The sequence below is a fragment of the Acipenser ruthenus genome, chromosome 49, assembly GCF_902713425.1.
Source record: "Acipenser ruthenus chromosome 49, fAciRut3.2 maternal haplotype, whole genome shotgun sequence".
NCBI classification, from domain to species: Eukaryota; Metazoa; Chordata; class Actinopteri; order Acipenseriformes; family Acipenseridae; genus Acipenser; species Acipenser ruthenus.
The window spans coordinates 2,977,896-2,997,211 of NC_081237.1; the positions used below are offsets into that span (position 1 = coordinate 2,977,896).

A 19,316-nucleotide genomic window follows, 5' to 3' on the forward strand; every position below is an offset into this window, starting at 1 on the left:
CTATCTCCCTGAAGTGAAAACCACATGAAAAAGGCTTTTTATTGGCAGTTCATCCGTTTCCGATTCTTTTCATCTTTTAAACACCTCTCACCTGCAGGGGTAAACTTCGCTTTGTCTTTGTTAGGGGTAAAGTGAAGGTTATAAGCCCTAGGTGTCCATCTGTCCATATGTGTGAACCATAAGGATGTGTGTGTGTGTGTGTGTGTGTGTGTGTGTGTGTGTGTGTGTGTCTGTATGTGTGTGTCACTATGCTTGTACAGAATTTTGTATTGGTATGCTAATTCTTTGTTTTACTTCAGTGGTGCAAATATTGCACTGGAGCAAATGCTGTTTTGGTTTTAAATGGATTTGAATGAATGAATCTGCTTTGCTTTGTTTTTTAAATACTGAGAAACCCCAAGCTTGTTCTATACAGTGCAATGGGATTGAAATACACATTTTTTAATGGGTAGATTGCTTTATGTGCAATTATTATGACAGCCCCACAATAGTAGGGCAGTGTGTGTGTGTTTATATATATATATATATATATATATATATATATATATATATATATATATATATATATATATATATATAATCTTATTGTATTTTTATAGCGAGCATGGGCAGTACTTATGTAAATGCCACTAATGAGAAATTATTGTAAGTAAATTTTTCTGTGCGAGGTCTGTTGATCAAAATGTTAAAATAAATAAAAATAAAAAATACATGTATGTAGTTAAAACATGATGTATCCTATACTATTATTGATATGCTTATATTGTAGTTGTTTTATTAATGTGTATCTATAATAAATCGACATTTGTGAAAAATAAAATGAGAAATTATAAAAAATAATTTCACGAGGCTCTAGAAATAAGTCTCCCATTGCATAGCAGTCGATCCACACCTGTGCTTGCTACATACACACTGTGGCTAATCAAGCTTGTACTAATACCTGGAATGGAAGAAACTGCTATGCAATGGGATTCTTATTTCCATCCCTGATAAAGCACACTTTCTAAATGACTATCAGAAAGATATCATGCAGACCAAAGCACAAGTGACATCTGGAATACATAACACATGTTCTGGTGTCTGGAGAGTTTTTCTTCTGTCTTTTAAAAGATCATTTTAATTGGGGAGATTTTTTTTTTTTTTTAAACTTTAATATGGTACACATTTTACTTTTCAAAATCAATGTTCGACCCAGCGCTGGTATTGAATGTGTAGTAGATAGAAACTGTTGTATGTGTCGCACTCCAATTTGTACTTGTATCTCGAGATTGTGGTAAAACTTGGTAATACTACGCATGTCACATTGAAACATTTGTCCATGTGCATAACGTGGATGTAATTGTGGTCAAGCCTTTTCATGATACTAATGGCTCACAAAGGAGCCTTTGTTCATCATTCAAGAAACCATTTGGTGGATCACAGATTGGCTACGTGGTGGTCTGGAATCATAGTACCCAGCCTCTGCATCATGATACTTTGATCTTCAGTGTTTTCCCTCAACCTGGCTTTAAAAAAAAAAAGAAATAAATAAAAATAAAATAAAAACCATAAATACACAGTCTTCAAGAGTGGTGGTGTTTGGATCAGCTGCTGCAAAACCTTTAAAGTAGAACCCTCTGTTTTCCATGTGGTTCTGGGAAACCTGAGTCAGAAGGCACAGAAAGGTGAAAGAACGCATGTAAATCGACCCACCCAGACAAGAGAACAGACGTGTTCAGATGGGGATTCTCAGTATAGTTCTTATTCAGAGGAAACAGCTGTCAGCAGTGATCAAAACGACAGGGGGGAAGGGGGGATAGAAACTCAGCTGGTGTTGGTGCTGCTTTACCTACGACCGTTATTTTAGAGGGCTTGGATCCCAGCAGCAAACTGGCTAGAACTGCAAGCTATTAGAAAAGAGGAGACGGAGAGAGGCCATCAATACTGAAAGCACAACACTGCCTAACACTTAACATTATTAATAGTGCCATGCACTGTTTTCCTGCGATAACCTGACTGTCCTGTTTTTAATAAACGTCACAAAGGCTCCCATTGACACACTGAATGTGTAAAGTGCAGAGCACTATTCATGTAATAGCTATGACTACAGGACACATGGAGTGCACTAGCGAACCAGTAACACATGGTCTTCCTGTGCGTTGCAAGACTAAAGCACTTCTGTTTGGTTTTGTGATGAGATGTTAGAATCTAAAAGAAAAAAACAACCAGTCGGTACATGCTTTTTGCTTTTTGCTTTTGAGTGATCGTGTTCTGCATTGATCATTACCAGTGGAATATTTGATCAGTAAGTGAGTTGCTGACTGCACCAAATGGGGAAGAGTGTGTGTGTTAGCTGAGTTTAAACATTATCCAAACTTTTAAAATGGTGCCTGAATGTTATTAGAAATATGCATGTGTATGTTGGCCTTAATTTGAATACAGCTGTACAGTGTAAAGATATGTTATATTCAGTCTTTATTCATAGTCTGTTTCCTGTCCACGTTACTGCTGTACACATGTAGTCCCGCACACACTAATATGGGGGTCATTCCTTTCAAACTCTCCTACTGGAGTGCATGTTGTTGTGTGTTATCTGTTTGGATACCAGCATTTCAGACATGAAGGCTGAAGGTTTAAATTGATAGGAAGTGAATGTATTTAGGAGAGTGGGGGTTGCTGCATCAGTAACTGCTGTGTTTAGGGTCTAAACAAGCCATTTCAAAGATTTATAGCCTGCCGCTCCCTAGAAATGAGTGTATCCTGTAATTAAAGTTCTGTTTTTATACAGCTCTCTATAATGCCCCCCCCTCCCCGCAATCCCATCTCCACTCTGTTTTCTGTGTCTCGTTTATACAACCACAAAGAGAAATGGAGATTTTAGGGTTATAACCTGAAACTGCTAGGCTGGGCTTCACGACTGGTCAACAGCACAGATACACGATGCTAATAAATGCAGCAGCTGTCTAGTAATACCTGGGACTGGTAGCTGGAGGGAGGAAACACAAAGAGCAGATTAAAAACTGCATTCTGAGCTTCCAGGCGTTGTTTGTTAGGACTATATAATTATGGTACCCCTTTTCAATAACTATTATTTAAATACTAGAAGCTCATACTAATCTTAGAAATAAAACTGGCAAAATATTAGGGAAAAGCACCCTCCATTTTACAGTGAAAATGATGTGAATAATTTACTTAACAGGCCAGGGGAAAGCCCGTGTTCCAGACTGTAAGCACGAAGTGTTGATATAACCCCCCACCACCACGACCGCCACACACACACACACTCACACACACTCTCTCACACACACACACACACTCTCACACACTCACACACAGACTCACACACACACACAGACTCACACACAGACACACACACACCACCACACACACACACTCTCACACACACACACCACCACACACACACACACTCTCTCTCTCACACACACAGACACATAAACACTCTCACACACACACACACACACTCACACAGACATACATACACACACACCACCACACACACACACACACACACACACACACACACACAGTCTCACAGACACACACACACACACACACACACACACACACACACACACACCACCACCTCCACACAGACACACAGACACACCACACACACACACACACACACACCTGTAGCTCCATCAGATACAGCTTTATTGTTAATGTACGAGTTACAAAAACGCTTCTGTATTTGTTTTTTAACCATTACCAATCTGAATTCAGTCCATTGTGGTTTTCATTGAAAAGAGGGAACGGTTGCTGCAGAGAGTTAAGGGGCTGAGATAGTTGGCTGGTTGGGATGTTTTAAATGGGCTTTGCAGTTGGAAAGTCCAAGAGGTGCCTCAGGTATGTTGTCATGTACGGCAGGCGACGTTAGCCCTGCCAGTATTGAGAATGAAGCCAGTAGAGACTCTATGGGGTGTGGTGTGTTCGGGTATACAGCATGCAAAGCAAACACTGTGATTGTTTGAAAGATCCTGAGCAGGCAATCTGTATTTATATGTATCTAAGTCAACAAAATGATCTCGCCAGTCGAAAATGTCTTAGATTTTAAACAACTGTCTTTTGCTTCTATTTTCAGTTATATGAACTGGATGGGGACCCAAAGAGGAAGGAGTTCCTGGATGATTTGTTTAGTTTCATGCAAAAGAGAGGTAAGAGAGCGGACTACATGTCCAGTGTTTGCATAAATAAGAGACCTTTCTTGCTCGCATTGGTATATTAAAAGGTTTGCATGAGCCTGTTCTTGTGTTACTGTTGACCGGCTGAATGTGGTTTAGCATGTTTCCATTATTCAGGGCTGGGGCATTTACAGCACTGGGGAACTTGGATTGATGTGCCCCAGTGCTGTTATGAAATCCAACTGTGGCTTATCCCAAAGATAACCTTTGGAAATAGTGTGCATTGATGTACAGTATATTAGACATGTAGATTATAACTCCTGTTCTGTTCCTATACGACTGGAGTGCTCTGCAGTTTTGAGTGGACTTACCTTTCCTTGGTCTGTTAATAAACCCCTATTCTTTTGGGGGGGTGGCTCACCTGATATGACCATGTGGTGCGCAGGGTCACTTCCTACCTGTGCAAAGTTGCCGATCTTCCCAGGTGATTCTATAGGGAGTATCGCATTGGCTCTGGTGCTCTCACAGGTTAGAGACGCAAAATCAGCAAGGGCTGTTTCTCCTCGCTGCACTACAGCGGTACTATCAGTACTTATATTAATGGATTCAGTTTAGAATTAGGCTTACTACTTTTCGATATTAATCAGTAAAGCTCGTCAAACATCGAATTCCCCAAAAATATGAGTTCAACTGAAATAAATTTATATAGGATAAACGTCAGTAAAACCACTCGCTTTCATTTTCTTTGCAAAAATAATCATTTAGAAATCATCTCTAGTCTGTGTAGTTTTTATACTTACTGTCTGTCCTGCCTCCGTACTGCTCTGAATGGCTAGGGGTCGCTGTCAGTCATCTGAGTGGTCTGTTAGTACTGTAGTTTCACTGTCACTGTCACTCTCATCCTGTTCTGACATTGTTGACTGAAGCAGTGCTAGAATGCTCTCATTCGTTTAAATGACTGTCAATCATCAAGACCTGCACTGACTGTGCACTTTCATTTGCCAGCTACAGCGCCTGTCATTCAAAGCGCCTACTTTGAAATTAGCGGGTTAAGGTGAAGGTAAGCTTTTGCTTTAGGTATACAATGACAGTTACTTGTTTAAATTGAAAATGGGGTACAAGAGAAGAACACTTAATGAATATTGTGCACAATACCCTGCTGATGGCTGAAGTCTCTGCGGCAGGCGGGCCTGTCTGCCTTGCCTTCCAGTGACTCTGAGTCCAGCTGTGCTGAAGGGTGGAGCTCAGATTCCAAATAATAAGTGCAAACTAGTTCTGTTCAACTATCTAATGTTTTGTTCTGTGCATATTTTTACTTGTAAATTTATGCTATAAAAGTCTGTGTGTGCTGCGTTTTCTACAGTTTTATTTGAGAACATTTTAAAATTGTGTAGGATCTTTATCTTTACAAGGTATAGCTCCGCTGCGACCAAACATTATTTCAATTAGAATGTTGGTAACCATGGTTTTGTTGCATGTTGAATATGATAAACGGGTTTTGCTAAATGAGACGTTTCTCAATGGCATAAAAAGTCTTTTAAAGCATAAAGGTAGATTTCTCTGCTTGAATTGTTGAAAAATAAATATAGAAAAAAACAGTAAATTCTTTCTAAAATAAATGTCAATATTAATCGTCGATTTTGGCAAAAAAGTAAAAATCGAACAGTAGCAAGCCTGTTTTATAATAAATGACATTTAATATTCGACTGCTTGCTTTATTTGAATCACACACGGCTTTGTTGCAGTTGTTCAGACCTGGTCTGCCCCCCTTCACGGTAAGTGTTTATAAATGATGATATACCATTGATGGTATCATTTAAAAGCAGCAAGTGAGTTTTCCATTCAGAGCATTAGCACTGGGCCTCTCTTCCAGCCATTAACTACTGGAGGCCACTTTGCTTGGTGATTTCTATTTCAGTGAAACGCAGTATACTACAATGATGCTGTCCGCCCATCCGGCACACGCCAAACTTCACAAACTAAGTGATGGAGGTCATTGACACAAAGATAAACAAGGTCCTGCTAGGATTGTGGGATACCTATGAGCTCTGGGTTAGGGTCCCAGAACGGCAGGACGCTCCTCTGTTTTTAAAAGCAGGCATAATAAGATCCGGACAGATGATCTTAAATGGATGTACTGTTACAGAGTAGTGTACAAAACGGGTTCCCTTTGCGTTGGTATGTCTGTATTTTATGACACTCACAGTTCCATTACTGACATCCAGTAAAAACAAGCCAGTTCGATACCACATTGTCTTAGTCTCTGGCCATATCAATGATACAATTTTACTCTGTGGTTGAATTCGATCGGAGATGCCATTCTCCTTATGTGTTTTTGCTCGCTGTAAGCACTATGGTGGTGAAGCTTACCCGTCCAACACGTTGGGTCACAAATCTGTTTGTTTTTTTGGGTTATGAAATTAAATTACCGTGTTCTAAGAAATTCAGTTTGTTGTTCGGATCCAACATGATTATTGTGCTTTCTTGTTTATCAGACAGCAGGGTGTATATTTTGTACTGAACATTTAGAAGCATTCTCTTGAAGAGAGGCTTAAAAACAAAGAGTACACTGCAGCTGTACACTTCTGTTCAGGCTTTAATTCCAGCTAGGCCTAAACAAACACCATAGTTCATGTTTTTATTTTAATCATTCAGGTTATAAAATAAAGTTGCAATCAGGTTTCTTTTAAGAACATTGATCTTCATGTGAGTTATTTGAATACGGTGTTCCCTGTGGCAGAGGTGCTGTCTTGGAAGGCAGGAATATTAAGGCAGGGCATGTGGTATTAGGCAATACATCAAGGTCATAGAGGTTAATGTGTGGGTGTGCCTGGATTAACATTGTCTAACTGCTGGTATTACCGGCATTCTTAAGCAATTGTATTTGGTAAAACCAAACACAGAGGAGAGAAACCCATTCTCATGTTACAGCAGGCCAGGCATTTTAAAAGTTTGGATATTGTTGCCTTTTCTTCTAGGAGATGTCTTTGGGGCCCAACTGCCCATGTATACTATCTCTCTCAACCAAGCCCATGTCTTTCAGCTGCAGGTTGTGTGGTCAGGTGGTTAGAGCTGAGGGTTGGGGGTTGGTGTGGGCTGGTGTTAACCCTGAAGGGCTGGGAGGCAGTGTAGCCTAGTGGTGGAAACTGAGCTGAAAGACCAGGTGGTCTAATGGTTGGAGCTGAGAGACTGGGAAGGCAGCCGGGCAAACAGTGTGGTCTCTGGGCCCATACACTGTAAACTAGGGTGCATGGAATACCCTGCAGCCTAGTGGTTAGAACTGAGGGTCTTGGAAGCAGTGTGGTCTGGTGGTTGTAGCTGAGGGTCTGGGAAGCAGTGTGGTCTGGTGGTTGTAGCTGGGGGACTGGGAAGCAGTGTGGTCTGGTGGTTGTAGCTGGGGGACTGGGAAGCAGTGTGGCCTAGTGTTAAGAGATGAGAGACTGGGACTTATTTCAGGCCCAAATCTGAAATGAGTAATTTTCCATTCCTTTATAAATCAATATGTGACACAGTGGCGCTTCATTCCCAGGTTGCAGTTGTCTGGGGAAAATACTTTCATAAACCTTTGTGCAGTAAATAAGGCCCAGAGCAATTCGATGTGAAAAACATGCGAAAATCATGTGGCTTGGCTCCCTTGCATACATCATTTCCTTGTAGTTTCTAATAAAATGGCCTCAGCCTTTCATGTGAATTAAGGTTTGTTATGGAGTGTCTGTTTATATATAGTGTAAAGGGGGATCTCTTAGATTGATTCTCCACAGTTCTGAGTGTTTTGACTTAAATATACCACAGGGGCTGCAGGACTCAACAGCACTGCCATTGTGGACAGAGCTACTCCTTCATCTGACTCAAGGTTCTCATTGAAATGTCAGTGGCCTCTTTGAAAATTCCTGGTCAGTCCTACCAGATAGTGATCATTTGAATGCTAACGGTTGCTAAAAGGCATTTCTTCGTAAGCAATCAAGCTTTGGCCATACCGTGAAATGTGCAAGTTCCCAAGAAAACTGTATGAAGAACTCCGACTCTTCTAAAGAAATGAACAGAAACTATATAATCTGCTTTTATTTCCCTAAGTGATTATTACTGGGGTGGAAATCAGTTGCATGACTGATATCGAAAGGAGTGTGATTATAAAAGCGATGTTATCAGCACTGCCTACCATTAGCTGCATTAGTGGTTAGAGCTGAGAGACTAGGAGAGAGGCAGTGTGGTCTGTATTCTGTTAAGTCTCTTTTGAGGGTCACGTTTGCCGCAATAGAGAGGGCTGCAGTGAGTTTGCTAAGGCTTGTGTCTTTGCTTGTTCTTTTCAGGGACGCCTGTGAATCGCATCCCCATCATGGCCAAGCAAGTCCTGGATCTCTACATGCTGTACATGCTGGTGACAGAGAAGGGGGGACTAGTGGAGGTGATCAATAAGAAGCTATGGAGAGAGATCACCAAAGGACTCAACCTGCCTACCTCAATAACCAGTGCAGCCTTCACCCTCCGTACACAGTGAGTACACACTCTCTGCAACTCCACTGGGAAAGCACTTGACGTTGTTTATGTGGAACAAAGTTCTGGCATTGCAGTAAAACAATGTTGTCCCACGGGGGTCCCCGAGTGGCTCACCTGGTAAAGACAGGACTGGAGATGGTTCTCCAGGAGCCGGTCGCTCACCACTCTCTTGTGGAAGTCCAGAGTGTAAAGAGAAAATGGATTTATGTTAAGGGGAATGTAAAAAAGTAATTCAAATGGCATTTGAAACTACTAAAATAAACAAGAGTGGACTGTTTGAAAGCTAGTATCTTCATAAGTTCTTAACATTTTCTCACAGACCCCTGTCATTGGTAAAAAAAAAATCATAGGCAATATTTATGTGGGTAGATTGCCAAGTCCATAGTAAATGCCTTTTGAAATTGTCAGTCTGCCATCCGTGGAAAACAACTTTACTCCTTACCTTACGCCCCTTTGGGAAATACTGGCATTTCTGTCTTCTTTCTGTGGCAATATTCCTCTGTTTGTTGTGCAGGTACATGAAGTATCTGTACCCTTACGAGTGTGAAAAGAGGTCACTGAGTAACCCCAATGAGCTCCAGGCAGCGATCGACAGCAACCGCAGGGAGGGGCGGCGCCAGGGCTTCGGGGGCACGCTCTTCACCTACTCCCCCAACGGGACCCCCACCATGCTCTCCTCTCCCAAGCTACCCCTGCCCAGCCTGAGCAGAGCCACCAACGGGAAGCCCCCCGCCCCCACCCAGAAGATAAAGAAAGGTAAACATCTCTGGCAGCCAAGGAGAGAACAAAACAACGTGATGACAAAATAACGTTCTTTATGTACTCATTTCAAATCTGTTTATACGTTTTTGTTTTTTTTTCAACTTAAAATGGCATAATGTTTATGAATCTTTTGAGTGACCAATTACAATTATTTGCTAATTCGGTGACATTTATTTTGGAAATTAACAATCTCAATACTCTTTGCATATTTTTTAAACACACTCACGTTTACATAATTGCAAGAAAATAATGTAATCTCTGGCATTTATTTTCTAACCCAGTTTGTATATATGAATGATAATCTTGGGCGATTATAGTGGCTTTATTCACACTTTTACACACATGTGGAGAAGCGCTTATTCATCTGTGATAGAACCTGATTTGGAAATCATAGAGCACAAGCTATTGAGAGTATCTGACTGAAGGCATCTGTATGTCAAACTTACATTTTCATGTGAGCACTCAGTTGATGCAAGTCACGCTAAGCTATTTTAAGCCACTGATGACTCTAAATTTATATCTACAGCTGTGGTGGGGGATAGATGTCACTGGCTTGCTTTAATACTTGTGTTTGTGTGAGCAACTGGCTAATAGATTAATCACATCTTAATATATAAAGAGGAAAGTTTGTCTGTCTCTGGTCTTTTATGCATTCGGACCCCGCAGGAGCCAGTGCAACCAAACTCTGCACGGCCTCCTCTTTCATCCAGGGGAAGGTCGAGGGTATGTTTGGATCCAAGATTTTGACCCCCTGGGTACTTTATTTAGTAACCCCATTGCTGGATCGCTACAGTAGCCGTGTATCTCAAATTAAAGAAACCCACAAAAACAAAAAAATAAATAAAAAGAACAAAAATTAAAAAATGGCAAAAAAAACCCAAAAATTCAGTTTAAAAAAAGGAAAGGGGTCCGAGCGCATTGTGCGACACCCAAGATCGGTAACTTATAGGAAACCATAAGGCTACCGTTCCCCGATTTGTCATGCAAGAAATATTGAATTTCCCCGGGCAAAGCCGGGTACTTCAGCTAGTTTAATATATAGCAGACCCTGATAGTGATGTGATACAGCCATCTGCAGTTACTTTGTATGGGATGAAAATGACACATACAGGCTGCTCTGACTTCTCGTGGAGCGTGCATCATACAGCACCCCGCACCACAGATATGCTTTTAGAATGATATGACATTGTGAAACACGTTTCCATTTGAAATTGTGTGCTGGAGCCCCAGTGCAGCTGTGCCTCGATGCTTCACTGTGTTGGTCTGGCCTGTCATGCAATCTCTGTACCCTGCCCTGTTTTTTGCAGAGGAGGAGGGGGGTGGCTCCGTGGCGGGGCCTGGCCGGCTGGCAGGACACTCCATGGCGGTGCAGGCAGCAGCAGCAGCAGCCCAGGCGGCCATGTCAGCCCAGGTGGCTGCGCTGGAGCAGCTGAGAGACCAGGTGGAGATCGGGGAGCCCCCAGAGAAGAAGATGGCCCTGATGGCAGACGAGCAGCAGAGACTGATGCAGAGAGCTCTTCAGCAGAACCTGCTCGCCATGACAACCGCACACGTGCCAATGAACATCCGCATCAACAACCAAGGTGCGGGCAGAGCCTGGACTTCCATAAATCTGACATGTTGTGCACTTGGGTTCGTTCTAGAGGTCTCGTATATGTAGATTTTAAAGAAGCAAACAGTATTCTTTTAAGTGTCATGCAGGTACTACACCAAATACTGTTACATTTGTAAAATGAGTGTGTACAACACTGTTGTGTATATAGAAAACTTTGAATAAATAACCATACAGTATACACAGCTTACTCTATAAATACCACAGCTACCCTTGATTCTGCTCATGCATGTTTGTTAATGGTTAAACATTTGACGATTTCAATAATGCCGGCATGCCAAACTGTATTGTGAAGATCTGGTTCATGTCCTTGCATTCCTTGAATGTTGATTGCTCTGTGGGTAGTCATTTCAGTGATACAGATCCTTTTGAAATCTCTTTCCAGAGAGCAGGCGGGACTCTGCACTGAACCTCACTACAAACGGTACAAACAGTATTCGCATGTCAGTGGAGCTCAACGGGGTTGTCTACACAGGTAAGCGTGTTGCCTTTCTACCCACAATCCTTCACAAGGAAAGCGGCACCCGCACATTCTGAGACTCCCTCTGCATTGTAACACTCCACATGTATTTCCTCCCCCAAAGAGGATTACAAACTTCCACTGGTCCTGCACCCCTTTCTAGGTTTCAGAGCTCCCCTTAATTAAGAATATTGGTATTTCATATAGCACTATGAACAGCTCCTAATAGCTCACCCACAGACTCAGGTGACACTTGCAGTATTCATGCTGTGATGAGGAGTGCAGTCAGTTTAGCAGATTTAGCACAGGCCTGATTGCTCAAACTCCTGGAATCTGATCATTTCAATAAGAGACCTAAACAGTTCTGATACCCAGAACTGGCTGCAGGGCGTGTGTGTCTCTAATCCTATTGATTGCAGCTTCAGGTGCAAGATGGTTTAGTTTGTGAAATGCAAAAGGGAATATTCTCAGTACTGACTGTTCATCATTTTGTGTTGCGGGTGGGGACACCTTTTACAGGAAAACCTTACAGAGCTGTTGCTGTAAGCTGTTCTAATATATGAGGGGATGTGTCTTCGTGTCACAAACGTGTTTATTAAAGAGTACCTGCAGTTACTAGGAAGGGCGATTGAATGGCAGATATAAAAAACTAAGGCCACGCTTACTTACCATTCTGTGGACACACTGCCACCTTGTGGTGCAATGTGAGAAGTGCAGTTCCTTATGTTTCCAAAACTGAAAGATTTTAGAAGAACGAATGTATGTCACGCTTCACATTTTCCCATATTCTGGGCAACCAATTATGGATGTGGATGTGTGAAGCGGTCTGTCTGTACAGACACTGGAGAACCGCGTATCAGTTTGTTATTACATTCTGTTCCGGTCGTCATCTTTATCATACTGATAGCTGAAGGCAGTCCAAATCTGCAGATAACGGAATTCCTCGGAAATCACAGAATTTCCAAGCTCCCGCGGAATTCCACAGATTCTCTATTCTGCAGCTACATCACAATCATCATGATCACAAACACACTGCTAAAGTGACCTAGAAGTGACTTAGTAGTTCAGTTCTAGTTTTGTTAAATTTAATAGATGTTTTGTCCCCTTCAAAAAATAGGAGTTAATTAAAGACTGGCGTCAAGGCTTTGGAAAAAAGTCTCATGTGATGTTTGACAGTTTCTAAACGACCGAAAAATGCTTGATAGATTACATTGGAAGTGCTTAACCTGTAGATTGTTTGATATGGTTGTTTACTGATTGGATGTTCTGTGCATGTATTTGGTTGTCACCGACTCTCTTTTATTTTTCTAGGTGTTCTTTTCGCACAAGCAGCTGCCTCTTCCTCCTCTGTATCAAGCCACAGCACAGGGATTGCTGGCCTGCCTGTGTCCCACACACCTACCTCCTCCAGCAATCCATCACCTTAGCAACGGCCAAATCACACCACAGCTAGCGCCAAACTATCTCCAATAAGAAGTGCACGATCTCAGGTTAACAAATCCAACCCGAGGGTTTTTGTTTTGTTTTTTTAAGCAGGTAGACATCAACAGCCAAGTAGATGAAAGCCAGAGCCAGTATATTAATAATATATGCAAAAACTTGTGAATAATTTATTTTCTCTCATCCTGTACAGATTTTATTGAGAACAAAAAAAAAAAAAAAAAAAAAAGGTTTTAGTTTCCACGTTGAATTTCATCTACTGACTGGTTTGGGTTTGAAGTATGATTTTTTATTTTCCCTGTTTTCAAAAAGGCTGGAGGTATTTTTCAATCTTTTATTAACTACACTTGGCAAAAGTATATATAAGGTTTTAAAGTAAATGTAAATATCTTCTATTTTATTCTAGTACATAAAAATGAGCTTTAAAGTTATATATTTGTTCAGGGCATAGCAAAACACCTCACAATTTAGGTTTTCGATATGGTTTTTGTGATGAAGATAGCTGAGCAAAAGGGTCTGTGAGATATCTTTCATCGCTTTCTTAACAGTAAGACACTTTGCTAAGTGTTCTGTGTTAATAATTTAAGCTGGTCAAAGTACTGCCAGTAAGACACAAGGAGGCGCTGTGCACCCCTACTGTTCTGGAAAAACCCAAGCAGGAGACTAGATTCTGTTCTCAATGAAGTGGAGACAGACTCAGGACAGAGGGTGGGAGACACGTCTTCACGCTGAGGTATGGGATGGGTAACCAAGCCACGCTGTTGATGCTGGATTGTTGGGATCCGGTGCAATCTCCCGTTACTTTTGCCTGGGTTTTCAGAGATCAGGTCTCAAAGTTGATATTAACCAGCCCCTGCCCTGGGTATCAGGCAACTCATAGTACACTAGCTAACAGATGTATACAGAGTTTTTGAGTCATCTGTGTTAACAGTTTTTAAACTACAAATCCAATGACATCGTTTTACTCTGTGTATTCCAACATGTTCTAAATGTACACAGGGCCCCTCACTTTATCAGGAGCGTGCTCCTACAGTGCAGTCCAGTTTGGCCGAATGCAACGTACAGCAGCTTGAACCCATGATGCGGTCCAAGTGAATATCGGAGGGGTTTTGTAAGGTGTATGATGGCTGGGACCCAATGTGTCTTGTGACCTCCAAGTAAATGGTTTGATTGCACATATTGAGGGGTGTCCAGGGCCTATAACTGGAAGGTGCATTACCTGCATTTTTCTTCCACCTTATCAGTGAAATGTCTTTTTGTATGCAGCATGTCAATCTGAATCTTCCCATATCATATTTATTTCAATAAGGTGGGTTCTTTTCTAAACCCACGCCTGTAGAGGGCTTGTTTGTCTCTAGTCTCTCTCCTCGCCACGGTGGCTAGGGAAACGAGTGTTAGTCTGGTGCTTGGTTTGAAACTCTTCAGGAAGTAATAATTATTCTCAGGGAGCTGTTGCTAGTCAGGATTCACTGAATTGAAGAAACCGGAAACGTGGTTTTATTTTTATTATTATTTTTTTAAATCCTAGTTTCTAAGTACACACACAAAGCTAGACTGAAAACCAACTCTCGTACCATTGTCAAGCATACTGGATTTTTGCCTAGTTTTGTCACAGCAACTAAATATAGTTTTGTTGTCAACAATCACTTCACTAGATCTTAACAGTAAAGGGATTAGTTAACTGCTCTTAAACCAACATATTAAATTCAGTTAAAGTAAATTGCTTGCATTTTCAACAGCGGCAGAAGTTTTGCATTAAGAGACTAATAAACCTTCAGTATATGAATTATATGTTAGGTTTACAGCTTTGGATCTGTTGCTATTGCGCTCGAGATGACGAACATACTCGCAGGGTCAGAAAGACCAGGATCTTTAGAAACCTTTCAGGATAAAGGGTCACAACCTTTGACCTATCATCACCCATTGACTTATTGAAGACAATCATTGATTTATTTATTTTTTTTCACCAGCTTGCTTGTTGTCCCTGGTAATAATGATAAATTCAATAAATGGTACAGAGCTGATAAGTCCTAGATTTTGGTTGAGATGCTATCGGAGGTAGAGGAATGGAGCATTGATCGTTTCTCTCAATAATGTTGATTCAGTTGACTTCTTGACCCCCAGCCCTTGTGGGATTTGGGTGTCTTTCCAATTGGGTGTTGAGTTAAAGTGGCCTCCTGTATGGGAGAGAGCAGACACTTGGCTTAATGCTGAATATCGAGTCCAGTTACAGAGAATCCACTTTCTTCAATGAGATACAATTGCAATTTTAATCTCAGGGACAGCTTGTATTTGTACAGTTTTGTAGCAGCATAGGACGGTTCGACCCTCAATAGGTTTTGATTCACATGGATACCCAGGTGGGGTTTAGTCTTCAGAACAAACTGATCCTGCAATATCTTGAACACAATCTGGACTGCTTTGAATGTACTTTGAACAAGACTGGCTTGAATAATCAATGAGATTTAGTGTCTCATAGGTCCCAAATTTGATCAACAGTGGGGGGGGGGGAGGGTTCAGGGTATCCTCTTTCCTCTAAATATTTTGGACAATTATTAATCTGACCTAAATTAATAATTAATTACATTTCAAATCAATAAAAGAAAAAGAAAGCAACAACACTTATTTTATTTTAATATGATTAGAATATACAGTTATGAATTATGAACCCACCAGTGAATGGGGGTGCACATACAATCATATGTTGATAATTGCAGACTTTTCTACACCATGCAAACAGTGATCTTACATAGGTTTTTTTTTGCGGTTGTACACTGACTGTCACCAGGGTGTAATTTGTCAAAGCGCTTTGAATTTAGCTTGAAATGTTTGAGAGGCTAAAGACCTGTACCTGGCCTGGGAACTCCCTGGAATGCCAAATTTAAAGCATACCCCCCTCCCCGATTGCATACCCCTAACAATAATATCAGCTTCCCATAAGAACCTCATACCCCCCTCCCCGATTGCATACCCCTAACAATAATATCAGCTTCCCATAAGAACCTCATACCCCCCTCCCTGATTGCATACCCCTAACAATAATATCAGCTTCCCATAAGAACCTCAGTGTGTTGCTGCCTTTTGAAACCATTCCTGCTCTTTCTGAACTTGCCCCATTTGGTGACTCAAAAGTTGACAATCATTAAGCAGACACTATTTGACAGGGGTGAGCATTCGGATTAGATGCAAAATACTGCCAGGAGACGCTATTCGGCAGGGCACAGTGCACCTGGTTAACTGTAGGGTTCCAGTATGGGTCGGCTTGTCTCTTGTGTGTCAAGATTTTACAGTTGTATTTCTGCACTGGAAGACCTTTTTATATTTTCTGTACATTCTACTTGAACCAGCAGGTCTGATTAACTCGGGCTGTCAAGTCCATCTGGATCTGTCCAGTCAAACACGTATAGGCAGCTTGAACGCTAGCAATAGAAAACACATTTCACCTTTAAAAGCCTCGACCTGGTCCGTTCGGACAGTTATTACTGACCCAGCCTGTCAGATTTGAAATGGAGAAAAATTTCAAACAGGTTAAACGTTATCTAGCTGCTAATGTGAACTGAGACGGCTCTGCTCGACAATGGTTTTGAAATGTTTCCAGATGTTTTCTGTCGTTTCCCGGGCTTGTTTCCACAACTTTAGATGAATACGGAATGGCGTGCAATTTGGAGTATCTAGCTGCTGAAAATAAGAGCAAAAAATAGAACGAAGAAATCCAGAAAAGACTAAAAGCTGGCACCTAAATATTAGGAGCTGCTAGACCTCCTGGACTCGTGTAAGCATCGTTTAATCAGCAGTAAACCCCAACGCTTTCAAATCACACTGACCTTTATTATGAGGAGTTCACTTTGCTGTTAACTACTGAAACCAAAGAAACCGGGTGTTACCATGGTTACCAATGTTAGTTTAGGAACCCTAAACCAGGCATTAAAGTCTAACCCCATCCTCCCGCCTCCCTATATCTACACTATGTGTGATCTGATGTGTGTGTTTATTGACTTGTCCTTCATTTCCCACCTCCTGTCTGTATTATTATTATTATTATTATTATTATTATTATTATTGAATGAATATTCTTATTAGATTTCTTCTGCTGTTTATTAAGTTTGTCTGCAGATTAATACAAAGACATCTGGTTTCCTCGACCATGATTAGCACTCATCTGGGACTACCTTATCTAAGGTAACACAAGGCAGTACAAGACTCAGTAGATCATATTAGCGGAGATTCACGTTGTATTCTTGTAGTCTTGGTAGCTGTGCTGTCCTCTGAGACACTTGCTCTGCTCGGACCAGCGGAGTCCGGCACTACTTGTTTAGACAGCAGGCTTGTTTAGTTTTTCCCTTTTCTTATTTCTAGATAGTGTCTTGTTTTTCGTAGCCCCTGTAACCCGTTTTGCCCACTCTTGTACTGTGAATAGTGCTAAATACCTGCACATCCTGTTCTGTAATGAGCGTCTAAAGCAAAGGAAAGCTGCAAAAAAAAAAATCCTTTCTCCTTTCTCTCAAACAATTCAGGGAGTGAGTTTAGAAATTGAATTTACAAAAAAAGTGGCGTACCTGTTTGTGTAGCGCTGTCATGCAGATTGGATTGCAGACTGCAGATGGAACCAGCAGTAGGTAATGTATTGGAACAAGACGGGTTTGAGTTTTAATAGCGCTATGAAAGTAGACCTTCGAGAGATGGGAGACAAAACCTAGAGATATGATATCGGGTAGCTCACTGTGATGCTAGCTTATTATCAAACACCAGAGGTGTTCAGCTGTACACAGTCCAGTCTCCTCAAGGGCTCACGGAAGCCAGGGTTCAAAGGATCTACCTTGAATACACTACAGAGCTCCAGAGACGGGGCTCCCTACCTCAGCCTTTCAGCCAACAAGAGTCCTGCGGATGAGCTAAAGAATTTGAAGGACTCCCTAGGAATTATACATTACATATCACAAACACTTATTACCTGTCCTGTAGGAAGGGAAGATGAAGGACATTATAAAAGGAATGGGAAAGAAAAAGGACTCTGGACCCTAACTGCCAGTGAAGGCTGTGTGGTGTGTGCTTGTCTTCTCAGCGTAGTTTGCTCAGGCCTTAGAGGGGAGGTTGTTTTAAAGAAAATTCAGAACAGAGTTCAAACTCATCTTTTTAAAAACAAAATGATTGATAAAAAATCTTTTTTTTTGGTGCAAAATGATTAAGTTGTCAGGCACATTTTCAAGTACAATGCTTCTTAATATATATTCGGTATGTAAATATTATAGATTTTAATGCTGTTGACATTTTGCAGTGTATTGCCTTTCTTAAAGCCAAAGATAGTACAGCAGTACTAATAAGAATACTAGCAATCCAAAATAACACTTTTATATACTAAACTACTGCTCAAGGGTTCTGTTATCTTCAGAGGAGATGCAAATAATAGTAAATAATTACTGATCAAACCAAATGTGTCTACCTCCCTACCCTGCTGTAGAATTCACAATGCCTGATTCATACTGAACTAAGCACTAGGCGTGTCCTTCCAGAATATATATGTCAAATATATAGCATGTGGGACAGGGTGCTGTACGCTTCAAGCTGATATCCACTCCATGGGGCCTGAATGGGGAAAAGATAGCTTGTAACTTGGCCTTCAACATTAGGCCTGTGTTTCTGACCCCATGTATTTCTTTGAGGAAGATTTGTGAACTATATCGAGGTATGTGGAGACAGGCTGTTCGAACAAAATAATATCATAGATAACAGTTCATAACAAGGGGACAGGCAATTGCGGGGTGGGTGGGCAAAGGGATGCCATGCCTTATGCAGTGACAATTCATGCTTAAATCTCCCTTAATAAATTGAAGGGGAGGGAGGGGGGGTATTAGATTTTCTCTCGTTTTTGGGTGTAGAGTTTTATAGTAGGTTTGTATTTTGTTCAGGTCATTTTTTTCCTTCAAATATTCTGTATTAACTGGGTAAAAAGCTATTAATAAATGTGTTTTGTTGTTGTTTTTTTTTAAGCTGGGGCACAAAACTAATTATTTCATTTTTATCTGACATTGAAACATCTAATATATATATATATATATATATATATATATATATATATATATATATATATATATATATATATATATATATATATATATATATGTAATGCAATTTGAAATGTGCATTTTTTTCTGCTCAGGAATAGCTTACACTTCTACCTCCTGTATTTCTCTGTTCAGCCCTTGGCTTCTGTAATGACGTGTGTGTTTTTAACAGTTTTATAAGCATTCAGGAATTCATTGCTTTGTGACTATTAAACACTTTTGAAAGAGTTTACATTTTATAATAACATTATACAGATTGTATTTAAACCTCAGCATATTTAAAAAGACAGTTGTTACTCTGTAAAGTTGACAGAATATTATTAATTAAAACAAAGTTCTTACTGCTCAGACTGTGTGCGCTT

The 19,316-nt window shown here is 40.8% G+C and overlaps 1 protein-coding gene across 1 annotated transcript in view; it reads left to right on the forward strand.

Moving 5' to 3' along the window:
* Window positions 1-13,577, forward strand: part of LOC117428844 (AT-rich interactive domain-containing protein 3A-like) — a 44,856-nt gene extending 31,279 nt beyond the window's left edge. Inside the window, exons 5-10 of the mRNA XM_034911977.2 lie at window positions 4,082-4,154; window positions 8,432-8,615; window positions 9,133-9,374; window positions 10,688-10,963; window positions 11,378-11,467; window positions 12,764-13,577. Coding sequence (XP_034767868.2) covers window positions 4,082-4,154; window positions 8,432-8,615; window positions 9,133-9,374; window positions 10,688-10,963; window positions 11,378-11,467; window positions 12,764-12,879 — 981 coding nt within the window. The 3' untranslated portion in view covers window positions 12,880-13,577. The remainder of the gene's footprint in view (window positions 1-4,081; window positions 4,155-8,431; window positions 8,616-9,132; window positions 9,375-10,687; window positions 10,964-11,377; window positions 11,468-12,763) is intronic.
* Window positions 13,578-19,316: the final 5,739 nt, after the last annotated feature.